We start from the raw sequence: 15905 nt of genomic DNA, 5'->3' as shown, positions 1-15905 counted from the left end.
CCTCCCCCTGCGGCTGGGGGGGCACCGCCAGGCCCCCAGCAGGGACAGAAAGCTCAGGGACACCTTGGGAACCTGGGATGGGGATTGGGACAGGGATGAAGTCGGCACCAAGCACCGCTCTCACCTGCAATGGCCGGGGCGGCAGGACCTCAGGAGCCATTCTGCGCTGGCCCAGCACCGGCTACGGGTCCAGCCCGGGAGCGAGGCGGCCGGACCTGCAATGGGAAGGGCACCCCACAACCAGGCAGGGACGTTGGTGACATGAAAGAAACACAACAGACCAAGAGCATCTGCTGCCCCTTCCCACATCCCACCAGACCCGGCCCCCCCTTACCTTTACCAAAACTAAGACCCCGCTCACAGGCACCGGACTCCGGAGTCTGGACTCTGGTCTCTGGGCTCCCCTCCACCGTCAGGCACAGGGCATGGCAACGTCTCCGCAGGGCGGATCCAGTGGCAATGGGAAAGGAAACAGGGAAGAAGACCAAAAATCACCTTCTGAAAGAGCTCATCCCCAAAAAACACCCCTGAGCACCCCTATCCCAACTGGGCAGAGCCCAGTCACCCCAGTGCCACAACCCCTTGGCGGGATAATCACGGTAGGGAAAAACCCTGGGGATAAAAGGGCCAGGTCCCAAAGGAAAAACAGGACCACGGGAAACGCTATCATTCCCATCCACACACCCCACACACACACACCCCCCACGCATTCCCGGGTTCAGGGGACCCCACCGGCATCTGAGCCGATGCCCAGACTTGTCCCTGGCACGCACAGAGGTGGCCACCACCGGCCACAGCTCCCCGGCCATAGGGAGAAACCCCCGACCCCGCACCCCCCTCGGCCGCCTGCGCCCGCTGTGCCCGGGAGAGCCCCGCTCACACACAACGGAAAGAAAAACAACCAAAAGAAAAGGGCTGCAGCACTAAACCATAAACACAACAAACTAAAACAACAGCCAGAGAAAAAACAAAACCCCGAAAAGCCCAGGCACACCCCACACTCACACACACACCCCCTCAAAACAACACACACACACGGGCTGTGCCCGGGCAAGGCGGGCGCTGGAGGCGGCACAGAGCGGACAAGGCACCGGGGACCCCTCCCCGATTGGTACCGGCACCCCCACCCCAAGGATCTGGGGACCCTCCCCAGGGAACGAGAGCTCAGGGACAACCCTGGAACCGGGGACACACCCCCCCAATTCATCACTCACCCAGCAAGGGTCGGCATCTCTGAGGAAGGGACAGACCATGGTCCAGGAGGAGACAATCCCCAGAGGAGACGAGGCTCGGCCACCAGAAGGAGGAGAGAAGGGAACGGGCTGTGAGACCCAGAGCCGGGACAGCAGTACCCCCATGAACCCGCCAGCCCTTTGCGCCCCCGCCACAGCCGGGACACCCCAGTGCCACCAAGCCCATGATGGCACAACGGGGGAAAAACAAGGGAGAAGAGGGCAGAGTCACCATTCCCAAGGGAAAAGGGCTCCAGGAAAGACACGATCAGGCCCGGGATCATCCCGGCACCCGGGTGCTCAGTGCACAAGAGAATGAAGGGGATGGAAGAGGGATTGGGACAGGGATGAAATCAGCATCAGGCACCGCTCTCACCTGCAATGGCCGGGGCGGCAGGACCTCGGGAGGGCTGCTCCATTCGCCCGGCACCGGCTGCGGGTCCAGCCCGGGAGGGAGACCGCCAGACCTGCGACAAGAAAGGCACCCCACAACAAGGAAAGATCGCTCGTGACATGAATATGATAAACCACCCCGAGAGCATCGGCTGCCCCTTCCCCATCCCACCAGACCCGGCCCCCCCTTACCTTTACCAAAAGAGTGACCCCGCTCACGGGCATCCGACTCCGGGCTGCCCTCCAACCGTCGGGCACAGGGGACGGGGAAGTCTCCGCAGAGGGGGATCCAGCAGCAATGGGAAAGGAGAGAAGGGAAAAGTCCAAAAATCACCTTCTGAAAGATCTCATCCCCAAAAGACAACCCTGGGTACCACTATCCCAACGGGGCAAAGCCCAGGCACCCCAGTGCCACAACCCCTTGCGGGGATAACCTGGGAAGGAAAAAACCCAGGGGATAAAAGTGCAGCGTCCCAAAAGAAAAGAAAGACCCAGGGGAGACGGGATCACACCCACCGTGGGGATCCCCAGAAGAGACGTGGGCACCACAACCCCACAGCACCCAGACACCTGGGTGACCCGTGCACAAGGGATGGGGATGGGCATGGGACAGGGACAATGCAGGGGATAGGAACGGGAATGGGGACCACGGTGGCCCTGAGCTCTCTCCACTCCCGGAGCACGGGCAGGGACAGCACAGCCACCGCCTGGCTCCGCACGGGACCCCCCGCCCTCCACCCCGCAGCCCGGCCCCGCGCCGGCTCCAGCCCGGGGCCGGCACCCCCCGCACCCCGGGGGGCTCGGGGCGGCCTTGGCTCCCTCCGGCAGAAGTGGCCGCACCTCCCCGGGCGCTCGCCCCCGGACACCGCTCCGGCACGGGGACCCCCGCGCCGCCCCGGGGCGCCCCCCGACCCCAGGAAAGCCAAAAACAAAGGGAAACAAACCAAAAACAAAGGGAAACAAACCAAAAACAACGGCTGCAGCTCCAAACCATAAACACAACAAGCCAAAACAACAAACGAAGGCAAAGAAAAGCCCCCCAAAAACACACACACGCACCCCACAGCCACACTCCCCCCCCCATCCACACTCCCCACGCACACCCCAAGGCTTTCCCGGGGTCGGGGGACCCCAACGGCATCCGAACTGATGCCGTCACCGGGGCGGTGGCTGGGGCCCCCCTCCCCACGGCACCGGGGACGGGCACCCAAGGTGGGCCCCCGCCGGTAGGACCCGCCGCCGCCCCGTGACGAGCCCCCCGGGAAAGGGGGCACCGGTCCCAGGCCAGCCCCGACCGCGGCCTGCTCCCGACCTCCCCCTGCGGCTGGGGGGGGCACCGCCAGCCCCCCGGCCGGGACAGAGAGCTCAGGTACACCTTGGGAACCTGGGATGGGGATTGGGACAGGGATGAAGTCAGCACCAAGCACCGCTCTCACCTGCAATGGCCGGGGCGGCGGGACCTCGGGAGGGCTGCTCCATTCGACTGGCACCGGCTGCGGGTCCAGCCCGGGAGGGAGACCGCCGGACCTGCGACAAGAAAGGCACCCCACAACAAGGAAAGATCGCTCGTGACATGAACATGATAAACCACCCCGAGAGCATCGGCTGCCCGTTCCCCATCCCACCAGACCCGGCCCCCCCTTACCTTTACCAAAAGGGAGACCCCGCTCACGGGCACCGGACTCCGGGCTGCCCTCCAACCGTCGGGCACAGGGGACGGGGAAGTCTCCGCAGAGGGGGATCCAGCAGCGATGGGAAAGGAGAGAAGGGAAAAGGTCCAAAAATCACCTTCTGAAAGATCACATCCCCAAAAAACAACCCTGGGTACCACTATCCCAACGGGGCAAAGCCCAGGCACCCCAGTGCCACAACCCCTTGCGGGGATAGCCTGGGAAGGAAAAAACCCAGGGGATAAAAGTGCAGGGTCCCAAAGGAAAACCAGGACCCGGGGAGATGGGATCACACCCAACGTGGGGATACCCAGAAGGAACTTGGGCACCACAACCCCGCAGCACCCAGACACCTGGGTGACCCGTGCACAAGGGATGGGGATGGGACAGGGATGGCGCAGGGGAGGCGGATGGGGATGGACACAGTCACCACGGTGGCCCCAAGCTCTCTCCACCCCCGGAGCACGGGCAGGGACAGCACAGCCACCGCCCGGCTCCGCACGGGACCCCCCGCCCTCCATCCCGCACCCTGGCCCCGCGCCGGCTCCAGCCCGGGGCCGGCACCCCCCGCTCCCCGGGGGGCTCGGGGCGGCCTTGGCTCCCTCCGGCACAAGTGGCCGCACCTCCCCGGGCGCTCGCCCCCGGACACCGCTCGGGCACGGGGACCCCCGCGCCGCCCCGGGGTGCCCCCCGACCCCGGGAAAGCCAAAAACAAAGGGAAACAAACCAAAAAAAATGGCTGCAGCTCCAAACCATAAACACAACAAGCCAAAACAACAAACGAAGGCAAAGAAAAGCCCCCCAAAAACTCACACAGTCTATATCCACACTCCCCCCCCCCTTCCACACTCCCCAGGCACACCCCAAGGCTTTCCCGGGGTCGGGGGACCTCAACGGCATCCAAGCCGATGCCGTGACCGGGGCAGTGGCCGGGGCCCCCCTCCCCACGGCACCGGGGACGGGCACCCAAGGTGGGCCCCCGCCGGTAGGGACCCGCCGCCGCCCCGTGACGAGCCCCCCGGGAAAGGGGGCACCGGTCCCAGGCCAGCCCCGACCGCGGCCTGCTCCCGACCTCCCCCTGCGGCTGGGGGGCACCGCCAGGCCCCCAGCAGGGACAGAGAGCTCAGGGACACCTTGGGAACCGGGGACAAATAACCCAGGGCAGCACTCACCAGGCAGGGGACGGCAATTCTGGGCAAAGAACAGAATGAGGCTCCGAGACGGGATGAGGCTCGGCCACCACCAGCAGTAGCAGCAGGAGAGGAGAAAAACAACAGGCTGTGAGACCCCGAGCTGAGACATTGAACCCCGGCCACGTGGGGACGAGCCCCCCTGTCCCTCAGTGCCCTGCGCCCGCTGTGCCCGGGAGAGCCCCGCTCACACACAACGGAAAGAAAAACAACCAAAAGAAAAGGGCTGCAGCACTAAACCATAAACACAACAAACTAAAACAACAGCCAGAAAGAAAATACAAAACCCCCCAAAGCCCAGGCACACCCCACACTCACACACACACATCCCCCCAAAAACACACACTCACACGGGCTGTGCCCGGGCACGGCAGGCGCTGGAGGCGGCACAGAGCGGACAAGGCACCGGGGACCCCTCCCCGATTGGGACCGGCACCCCGACCCCAAGGATATGGGGACCCTCCCCAGGGAACGAGAGCTCAGGGACAACCCGGGAACCGGGGACAGACCCCCCCAATTCACCACTCACCCAGCAAGGGTCGGCATCTCTGAGGAAGGGACAGACCATGGTCCAGGAGGAGACAATCCCCAGAGGAGACGAGGCTCGGCCACCAGAAGGAGGAGAGAAGGGAACAGGCTGTGAGACCCTGAGCCGGGGCAGCAGTACCCCCATGAACCCGCCAGCCCTTTGCGCTCCCGCCACGGCCGGGACACCCACGGGACACCCCAGTGCCACCAAGCCCGTGATGGCACAACGGGGGAAAAACAATGGAGAAGAGAGCAGGGTCACCATGCCCAAGGGAAAAGGGCTCCAGGAAAGACAGGATCAGGCCCGGGATCATCCCGACACCCGGGTGCTCAGTGCACAAGAGAATGAAGGGGAGGGGATGGGATGGGATGGGGACGGGATGGGGACGGGGATGAAATCAGCATCAGGCACCGCTCTCACCTGCAATGGCCGGGGCGGCAGGACCTCGGGAGGGCTGCTCCATTCGCCCGGCACCGGCTGCGGGTCCAGCCCGGGAGGGAGACCGCCGGACCTGCGACAAGAAAGGAACCCCACAACAAGGAAAGATCGCTCGTGACATGAACATGATAAACCACCCCGAAAGCATCTGCTGCCCCTTCCCACATGCCACCAGACCCGGCCCCCCCTTACCTTTACCAAAAGAGTGACCCCGCTCACGGGCACCGGACTCCGGGCTGCCCTCCGCCGTCGGGCACAGGGGACGGGGAAGTCTCCGCAGAGGGGGATCCAGCAGCAATGGGAAAGGAGAGAAGGGAAAAGTCCAAAAATCACCTTCTGAAAGATCGCATCCCCAAAAAACAACCCTGGGTACCACTATCCCAACGGGGCAAAGCCCAGGCACCCCAGCGCCACAACCCAGTGGGGGGAAAAACTGGGGAGGAAAAGACCCAGGGGAAAAAAGTGCAGGGTCCCAAATGAAAACCAGGACCTGGGGAGACGGAATCAGCCCCAACGTGGGGATACCCAGAAGGGATGTGGGCACCACAACCCCGCAGCACCCAGACACCTGGGTGACCCGTGCACAAAGGATGGGGATGGGGCATGGGCATGGGAATGGGACAGGGACAGCACAGAGAATGGGGATGGGAATGGGGACCACGGTGGCCCCGAGCTCTCTCCACCCCCGGAGCACGGGCAGGGACAGCACAGCCACCGCCCGGCTCCGCACGGGACCCCCCGCCCTCCACCCCGCACCCCGGCCCCGCGCCGGCTCCAGCCCGGGGCCGGCACCCCCCGCTCCCCGGGGGGCTCGGGGCGGCCTTGGCTCCCTCCGGCACAAGTGGCCGCACCTCCCCGGGCGCTCGCCCCCGGACACCGCTCGGGCACGGGGACCCCCGCGCCGCCCCGGGGTGCCCCCCGACCCCGGGAAAGCCAAAAACAAAGGGAAACAAACCAAAAACAACGGCTGCAGCTCCAAACCATAAACACAACAAGCCAAAACAACAAACGAAGGCAAAGAAAAGCCCCCAAAAACTCACACACGCACCCCACAGCCACACTCCCCCCCCCATCCACACTCCCCACGCACACCCCAAGGCTTTCCCGGGTTCAGGGGACCCCAACGGCATCCGAGCCGATGCCGTGACCGGGGCAGTGGCCGGGGCCCCCCTCCCCACGGCACCGGGGACGGGCACCCAAGGTGGGCCCCCGCCGGTAGGGACCCGCCGCCGCCCCGTGACGAGCCCCCCGGGAAAGGGGGCGCCGGTCCCAGGCCAGCCCCGACCGCGGCCTGCTCCCGACCTCCCCCTGCGGGAGGGACACCCCCCATTCCAGGACAGAGCTCAGGGACACCACTGGGACTGTGACTAAAGCCGCATCAAGCACTGCTCTCACCTGTATCGTTGGGCTGCAGGACCTCGGGGACGTTCCTCCGCTGTCCGAGTATCGCTCTGTCTCCGCGGTCAAAGAGAGGACGGAGACCAATCGTACCTAAAATCTGATTTGTTTTCAGGTTCCTCTGATCCCCTTCGCTGCATTTCCTCCATGCCATCTTAGCAACCTGTTTCCATATACCTTGCTTTTTTCCATTATAAATAAATCTCAACATGCACAGATCTTCTTCCCAGCTCGCTCCTCTGTCCATCGCAGGATCTCGTCGTCGGGCATATCTCCAACAGGACGCTGCCGTCGAGTTGTACCTACAATCGGAGCTCCACTTACCCCAGATTCGCAGGTGAGGGCAGCGGTGACTCCCAGCTGAGCTCTCCGGCTTCACCACGATGGATGTGCCGCTCCGGCTCCGGCGCCATCGGCGACTCGGGCACACCTGCAGACCCAGAGCCAGGTCTGGAGCCAGCTCCTGCCCTGTTCCCCCTGGCCCTGGCCCTGCCATTTCACCCCCAGCACCTCCCTAATTGGCCCAACCTGAGCCCCTTCCCAATTCCCCCCACCTGGGGATGGGCAGTTCCCTCCCTGCCCTGCTTCCAGCCGTCCCTCTGCCCCCCCCATCCAAAGCTCCCCCGTCCCACAGCTGGGGGGCCATGCGTCCCCCACCCCTACACGGGCTGGGGAAGGTCCCGCTCGTCCCTGTTCCCGATTCCTGGGGCGAAACACAACCTGCCTCAAGGTGACAGAGCATCGCTGGCGGGACCTGGTGCTCATCAAGCTTTTTTTTCCAGACGCTTCTCTTCCCACAGATGTTTTGGGTACCTGTCAGGGACATCCAGGGGACAATGTTCCCTCAGCAAGAGGGACTGGAAGTGACTGAAGGAGAGGGTTAACACCCTCGGGGGGACGAGCCCCTTCTCTCACTCTCTCCCCCTATTTTTAATTACTCTTTTCAATTTTTCAGCTCTTTTTGCTATTGCTCAAGCCCCAGCACCCTTTGAAAAATAGTTAAACCCAAACCCCAGGCAGAGAATCACTCTAAATCACTGCCTAAGAGTACCCAAAACGCTGCCAAAAAAAGGAGCGTGGAAATACCAAGTGACTGCAAATGCAGATTGGAGATGCCCGGCATCCCAAGCATCCCACCCAGCAGGGCAGCTCCTCGGTCTGCGAGGGTGGTTTCCCCCCAAATTCCCACGTACATCTAGGGTTTCTGACCCAAAACTGTCACCTCAGTAGCTCATCGGGGCGAGGGCTTTAACTCAGCTCCGATATCCGAACGAATCCGCCTCGGTTTCCTTATTGGCATCTGATCGACTCCTCGATCGTCGATCGACTCCTCAACATCCTCCCCCGGATGCTGGGAAGGCGCATTAGAAACACTACCGGTAACCGCAGGAGGCTGAAAATTCACATGAGCAAGGTTTTTCTGGCTCTTCCCGTTTCAGAGAAGCCTTCGGGAGATGCTGAAATGAGGGGAAGGACGAGGGAATACAACGCAAACGATTTCTCGTTCCATTTCCACTGCGTTTTATTGAGAAAATGAAAAACACAATTGCAAAACATCGATTGCAAAAATCACTCAATTCCAATGAAGCGCCAGACCCTGATTCCATCAGTGGGTCGTACAGGCAGAAAGGACACAAACATCGCCATCATCGTACAAAAATACCTGGAGGCCGAGCGCAGCCGCGTCGCGACGAGCCAGAACCGCTCTCCTCCCTGAGCACGGAGGCTCCGGGCCGGCACGGGCCCCAGCAAAGGGGCTTCCTTCACCCGTCCCGGCTCCGTCTCTAACGTTTTACCGTCGGCGCAGCACCAGGCTCCACCGCTTCTCGATTTCACAGCAAGGACAGCGTTCACAGATCAGGTTTCTCAAGACAAACAATCTCGACAGACAGACAAAGGCCACCGGGAGCATCGACGCCGAGTCGCGGCGGACGCGGATTTCATCCGGCCGCGGGGAAGTCGCTCTCCCTCTTGGTGGGGACCTCGGAGCCCATGAGTCATTTACAGGCAAAGAAGAATTTTTTACGGAGAAAGTTGAAACAGCCCGGGATCTGCTTGTACCTCCCCTTGGCAGAGACGGCGTCGGCCACCTGGGAACAGAAGGAGAGCGGTTGAGGAGCAGGATGTGTCAGGGGCAGGATCTCTCACGGGAAGCAGGATGACAAGGACAGGGAGTGGGGCTGTGGGAGGGGACAGCATGCAGATCTCCTACAATGAGATGTTTTTGACAGCAAAAACACATGGGACTCATGGGAGAACAGTTTTAAAGAAACCCTGGCCGTACCAGCGTACGCCACTGCCTCTGGTGGGTGCTCCTCAGCGTAAGCCCCAAATTCCTCTTTCCCTTCAGGTCTTTACTTAAAAGTTCATTCCCTTTCCACCCTCCTTCTTCCAGAAAAGCCCGTCATTTGAAGGACATGGACCTGTTGGAACGGGTCCAGCAGAGGGCCACAAAGATGCTGCAAGGGCTGGAGCCCCTCTGCTGTGAGGACAGGCTGAGAGAGTTGGGGGGGTTCAGCCTGGAGAAGAGAAGGCTCCAGGGAGACCTTAGAGCCCCTTCCAGTCCCTCAAGGGGCTCCAGGAAAGCTGGGGAGGGACTCCGGATCAGGGAGGGGAGCCATAGGACGAGAGAGAAGGGTTTGACACCGAAAGAGGGGAGGCTGAGATGAGATCTGGGGAAGAACTTCTTTGCTGTGAGGGTGGTGAGAGCCTGGCCCAGGTTGCCCAGAGAAGCTGTGGCTGCCCCATCCCCGGAGGGGTTCAAGACGAGGTTGGACAGGGCTTGGAGCAACCTGATCTGGTGGGAGGTGTCCCTGCCCAGGGCAGGGGGTGGCACTGGATGGTCTTTAAGGTCCCTTCCAACCCAAACTGTTCTATGATTACCCCAGGGTCCCTTCCCTCGCACTGAATGCCAGCCGGCGGAGGGAGGATCTCGTGCTGCTCCCTTGAAATCAACAGCTGCCGTGCCACCGCGTGCTGAGGAAGCGCCGTGACTGCAGCTCTATTTCCTTCATCATGACTCCAAAGAGTAGAAATAAAAGACATTTACCCGCAGCAACATGCTGAGCAGGTCTTCCGTACGGGCGTATCGCTCCAGCACCCTGTCCAGCGTTTCCACGTACCATGAGCCGCTCAAGGCCTCTCTCCAGGAGACAAAGCCTTCAAAGAAAGAACGAGAACGTCACTGCTAAAGCCAGGCTTCTGTTCTCGTCTCACCGAGTTACTGCCACTCCCTGGGTGCTGTCCCCAGTGGAGCCGTAACTGCCCCTGACTTTGGCCATGAAGCTCCGACCTTTTCTGCTACTTCCACTTTTTTGTGCGGTCTCTCTCACCTGGAAAAGTTGAGTAGGAGACCAGGATGTCGCTGGGCGTGGGCAAACTGGCTACAGCGTCCGGCTCGTCCGTGCCACCCACCGGAGCCCGAAAAGGAGTCGCGTCCGACTCCAAAGAACCTCCAGGAGCTTCATCGCCGGGGGAATCGCAATCCACTAAAAAGCCTCGATCTCTTTGTTCTGCAAAAAGCGGCAACAAGACATCCCTGACGTTCACCTCACTCAAGCGCTCAACGATCATACAACCTCCATTGAGAAAAGATGAAAAAACCACATAAAAAAATAAAGGCCCTCCAACAAAACAAAGCTTTTTGGCCCTTGGGCTGCGCTGGTTGAGTCGGAGCCTTCAGGCGATTCACGTGAAAGCCCTCGGTCCGTGTTTCTCCTACGAGAGGCTCACGCCCAAGTCCTTACACTCAACCCACGTGAGCAGTGAGAACGTGTGGCCCAGAGTACGAGAAGAGAGCCGGAGAAACAGGCAACAAACAAAAAAGGAACAAGAATTCAAAGCCTAACCACATCTCTGAAGCCTGCTTATGCCCAACAGCTGACTCCCTTCGGGAGCTAAAACAAAGATTCACCTCCACCACAGGCCTGGATGAAGAAGAGTTTGGGTTTTCCTCTCAGACTCGGACAATTGGACCCATTGAAATAGTTCACAATCTTTTCTATTGGAATGGGTTTTCCATCCGTTCCGTAAACGCCTCCGGGAAACTGATTATGGCTCGTCTGCAAGAGGAAAATCCAGGAGCTAGTAACGCGGAAGGTGAGGCCGGTTCCGAGGGAGCCTGTTTCCCATCGGGTGCTTTGTAGCCTAAAGTTACCAGAACAAATCTCGTTTCCTCGCATTTGTGCCCGAGGGGACGCCCAGGAGACGTCTGAAACAGTCTAAAACCCAGCAATCCATCTCCTCCTGTCATCCAGCTCCTACCCTGCCTCCTCCAGCACCTGGGTCCTTCATCCTCTGGGACAATGCACGCATAACATACACCATTTTCCTGACATCCTCCTCTCCTCTCCTCATCCTTCGAGGCCTCTGACTTGCGATAAAGAGACTTTACCACTAAAAGCATCTCCCCCAGCAGAGACGGAGAAACAGGAAGGACTAAAGGACCACAGCATGAGGGTCAGCGCAACCTCCCTGCGCTCCCCGCCCATCGTTCCATTCCAAATTATACACCCCAACTTCCAAAACGGAGAACACTTGTCCACAGGCAACACCGGCTCAGACTACACTGGAAAAGCTGCTGTTTTCTTTAACCCAGATATGAGAGTAGCTCTTTGCATCGTACCACCACATCAGATCAGTCACGACAAGCCGCTTCCCTCCCACCCTGCTCCAGAGACTGCAGCGCAGGGAATTAACCCCTTCCCACGCGGGCACCCTGCCTAACGAGCAAAGGGAGAGGTGTGACGAACCCACCTGACACCCGTGGGAAAGGATGACCACGATACAGCAGTCCAAGGTGCTGTGGTCCCGCTGCGCCAGCTTCTGCAGCTCTGAAACCATTTCCTACAGAGAAAACGTCACGGTCAGAGTTTTTGAAATCGTCCCTCAGCCGCAGAGCGCTGCCGGGCCCTGCTCTTGTCCGTCTGTCAGGGCTGCGCTGCTCGGAAGGATCCAGCGGATCTCTCTGCCGCGGGGTAACACACAGCCTACATACAGACAGCGAGTGTTCCCACAGTTCTGCCCTTATTTAACGCTGGTGGCTTTAATTACACACATTTCCCTCCTCGCTGCATTCTTTAGAGCACAGCAACGCAAAAGAAAACACACTTCCGTGCCTGTTTAACCACGGAAATGCACCGTTTCTGATGAGGGGCCGGTGGGTGAGCAGAGAACCTTGGGTTACTTCCAGCAGCTGCTCTGGGTGATTGAGCCGCTTCGAGGACTGCACAGACGGGCAAATCTCACCCCAGGCCGCGCACGACACAGAGGCCGTCAGAGCCAGCACAGAAATACAGCCCCACCAGCTTCCCTACAAATCCCAACCAGGAATCAAACTTCAGGCAAAAGGGTGAAAACGTGCAAAGTCCTTCGTCCTTCTGCAGTCGCAGCATGACAATAAAATAAGAGAAAGCGAGCGGTTGATAATTTCTCTGTGCAGCGCAGGGTGGGGCTTTCAGGCGCTTGCAACATGGGGGTACGTCCCGTAACGCGCCCCCATGGCTTCCGGGGGATCCATTCTCGTCCCTCGCCTGAGCTGGACACGACTGGCCTCACCTGAGCTTTGAGATTCTGCCGAGTCAGGACGTCGAAGCTCAAGGACGTGAAGCGCTTCTCCAGCTTCTTGCAGTCCACGTTGGAGCCGTCTCGAGTCGACAGACCCGAGTCCCTGCTGAAGTCGACGTTGTTGAGGATCAGGCAGCGTCCACACGGGTCCGCTTTCAGCTCGTAAACCTGGCAGGCACAAGTTGCAATTAAACACCCTCTTATTTGGAGCGCTTGCTGGTTAATCCAGTGGGACATAATGCCAACAAGTCCTTAAAGCAGCTCCTTTCACAGCTTTTTTGTTTCTCTGGGACTAGGGGTGCACAGCAGCACCCGCACTCCACGTGCACATTGTTATCAGCAGCCGGGGAACACAAAACAACCTGCCAAATCGGGGACCACGTCGGCAGAACACCGGCCCCTTCTTTCCCTGCGGCACCTCCGATGGAAAGCTGAAGTTTCCCTGAGATTTTTCAGGCATCTTCATCAAACCTCACCGCAAAAGCCCACGCAAGGAGCCAAGAGATAAATCTCCTGGAGACTCAGCTTTACCATTGACAACACAAATACAGGAATTTTATGAGAGCTACCCGAAAACCTGCACCGGTGCAACCACGAGCCTCGTGCGGCCATAGCCAAACTAGTCCCTCCTCACGATTCACCCACAGACTGCAGGCTGTCGGAAGGCAACTCCAGACATTGCCACAATAATCACTTCCCTGCGCGTCTCCCAACGCGCCAGAGCAGGCTGCACGAGTTCATTATTGTTTTCCTGCCTTCTGCTCCTCAACACTACAATTACAAAGTCTAAACATCGCTTCGCAGACAACACACAACTTGGTGCCTTCGGAAATTACCGGTTGCCTTGCTGGGAAACTGTTTAAGCACAAGCTTTAACGCTGTGTTATGTCATTTGTCTTACAGCTGCGGTAACCTTAAGGAGGAGCTCGCTAATGACCGACCTGCTCCGAGGCGATCGGCCCCGTTACAGCGGTGTCAGCCTCAGAGCGATCCCTCAGATAACACAAAGCAAGAACCGGTTGTCCCGGGGCTATTTTGTGGTAGCCACTCACAAGGCACGGAGCTTTGGCTTAACAGGGAACACTTTGGGCCTAAACAAATACTAACCAGATCACGGTTCCTCTTCTCAACAGCCAGACCTGCAACGCACAACGGAGACACGGTATTTAGCTCCCCGCACTCCACAACGAGATGTCATACCCCTTCCTCCTGGAATTAACACTAATCCTGCTCTGTCCCCCGTGAGGCATCGGCAACACCAACAAATTCCCTTTTCCACCCCACCAGATGCTAGGACATGGCTTACCCGGGGCTGGTGCTGGAGGTGTTCGAGGTCTTTCGTTCTCGACTTGGACCGGGATAGACAAACGTTCCGGAAAGTTCACATCTGCAAGGACACAGGACAGACAGGTCTCACCTTCTCCCCCTTCTTACTTCACGCTGCAAGTAACCAACCCGGGCTCCTCAGAAGGACCTGAACCAAGAGTCGCCTGTCGCAGGGACCCTGCTGTGAGGGCTTGATACATCGCGTCTATTTTCCCCTTTACAGGGTTCAACAGGCTACAGTTTCTCCGTACAACCGCACAAGCTGGATCTGCACACAGATTCAGCAGAGCGCAAGACGGCACGGACGTGGCAAAATCCATTTTCGCCACGATACCACGGAGGTTGCGTGCGAAGATACGGAGAAGGAAGTTCCTAACGCCACAAGCAAATGGCCTGAGCTTCTAAACTTCCGCTACTGCAAAGCACGACGTTCTCCCCGCAGCTCTGCACAGTCACCTCTACAAGCTCCAGGATAACAAAAATCAGGACTTCACGGACTATTACCCGCGGCGAGAGGGATCCCAGCTGCCACCCTCCCTGCTGCTGTTTGTCCAGAAAACAACTGCACCCTCAATACTTACTTTTATTACGCTTTTCTCCACGTAACTCCAGCTCAACAGGCCTCAGGTCTGCCAGCTGCGGCGGCACCAGTGGGCACTGGCACTCCTTGATCAGCATGTCTGCGAGGTCGCCCTGCCCGGTGTCCCGCAGGATCGAGAGGAATACAGGAAAAGCCTGTTTCCCTCGAGTCTCCAGGTCGATGACCAGCTGCCGGGCTTGGTCTCCTCGGTTGCCGGCACTCTGCAGAGGAGGAAAGCCCAGGACAATATCACCCCAAGCCAAGGCACGCCATCTGCCCAGCCTTCTGATCAGCATCCAGAGAGGGGAAACGAGGGGATCCACACTGAGCACATCTACACGGGGCAAACGAGACCGAGACCCAGCGAACACAGTCACAGAGACCCCCAGCAGCCGCCCGAACCCCAGTCCCGACGCCCTCCAACCATGCAGCCCTGCTGCCACCACCTGCAGCTCACCGTGGGGCTCGGGGGGAGAGGGAGGAGAGAGCAACCCCAGTCTGTCCCCAGGGGACGAACGGGCACCCTCTAGCCTGTCACCAGTGTGTGTAAGACACCCCCAAGCCTGTCCCAGTAAGAGAGAGGGGAAATGGGGGCCCCTTGAGCCTGTCATCAGCTCACGATAGGGACCCAAGGAGAAACCTCCATGCCTGGACTGCCTGGGGCAAGGGATGAGAAGGGACAACGTGGGTGGGGGGAGTCTTACACCTCTTACCTGCAGGGCCCAGGGTGGGAAGGCACAAAGACCACTTCCTAGGCTTGTCATCAGAGTGAGGGGACATGGGGCCCTCCTTTGGGCCTGTCACTGGGATGAGAGGACACAGGGGCCACCTCCCAGGCCTGTCACTGGGGTGAGAGGACACGGGGCCCTCCCACGGCCCTGTCACTGGGGCAAGGGGACATGGGGGCCACCCCCTAGGCCTGAGAGACAGGAGGCCAACCCTCAGGCCTGTCACTGGGCTGAGGGGACACAGGGCCCTCTCTTGGCCCTGTCAACAAGGTGAGGGGACATGGGGTCCAGCCCCCCGACCTGTCACTGAGGCTGAGGGGACACAGGGGCCTCTCTTGGGCCTATCACCGGGGCTGAGGGGCCATGGGAGCCAGCCCCCAGATCTGTCGCTGAGGCTGAGGGCACACGGGGCGCTCCCTCGGGCCTGTCACCAGGGCTGAGCGGACAGAGAGGCCACCCCCTAGGCCTGTCACTGGGGCTGAGGGGACACTAGAGCCTCCAGTGGGCCTGCTACCAGGGTGAGGGGATATGTGGGCCACCCCCCAGACCCCAGAGGACACAGGGGCTACCCCGGAGGCCTGTCGCCGGGGGTGAGGGGACACGGGGCCCTCCCCCAGGCCCGCCCACCAGTGCTGAGGGAGACCCGGTGCCCGCCCCCGGCCCAACCTGCAGCTCCTCCACCATGGTGCGGGTGAAGAGGCCTCGGTCCTCCAGCGGATCCCAGAGCGGGGCCACCTGCAGCGCCGCCACCAGCCGGGCCCTCCCGCGCCGCAGGGCCCGCCGCTGCGCCTCCTCCATGGCGCCGCCGCTCTGGGCGCTCGTCTCGGTGACCGGAAGCGGCGCCGTCTCTATGGTG

The 15905-nt window shown here is 60.3% G+C and overlaps 1 protein-coding gene across 1 annotated transcript; it reads right to left on the bottom strand.

Moving 5' to 3' along the window:
- Positions 1–8350: 8350 nt before the first annotated feature.
- Positions 8351–15855, bottom strand: CASP9 (caspase 9). Its single transcript, XM_074161719.1, has 10 exons — positions 15716–15855; positions 14323–14542; positions 13722–13802; positions 13523–13554; positions 12407–12583; positions 11606–11695; positions 10764–10911; positions 10183–10362; positions 9900–10009; positions 8351–8940 (listed from the first exon to the last, which is right to left on the bottom strand). The coding sequence occupies exons 1-10, from the start codon at positions 15845–15847 to the stop codon at positions 8848–8850; spliced, it is 1263 nt and encodes a 420-aa protein (XP_074017820.1). The 5' UTR covers positions 15848–15855; the 3' UTR covers positions 8351–8847.
- Positions 15856–15905: the final 50 nt, after the last annotated feature.

This window comes from Numenius arquata, chromosome 20 (assembly GCF_964106895.1).
Source record: "Numenius arquata chromosome 20, bNumArq3.hap1.1, whole genome shotgun sequence".
NCBI classification, from domain to species: Eukaryota; Metazoa; Chordata; class Aves; order Charadriiformes; family Scolopacidae; genus Numenius; species Numenius arquata.
The sequence above is the reverse complement of the archived record's forward strand: the minus strand, read 5'-3'. Positions and strand labels throughout refer to the sequence as shown.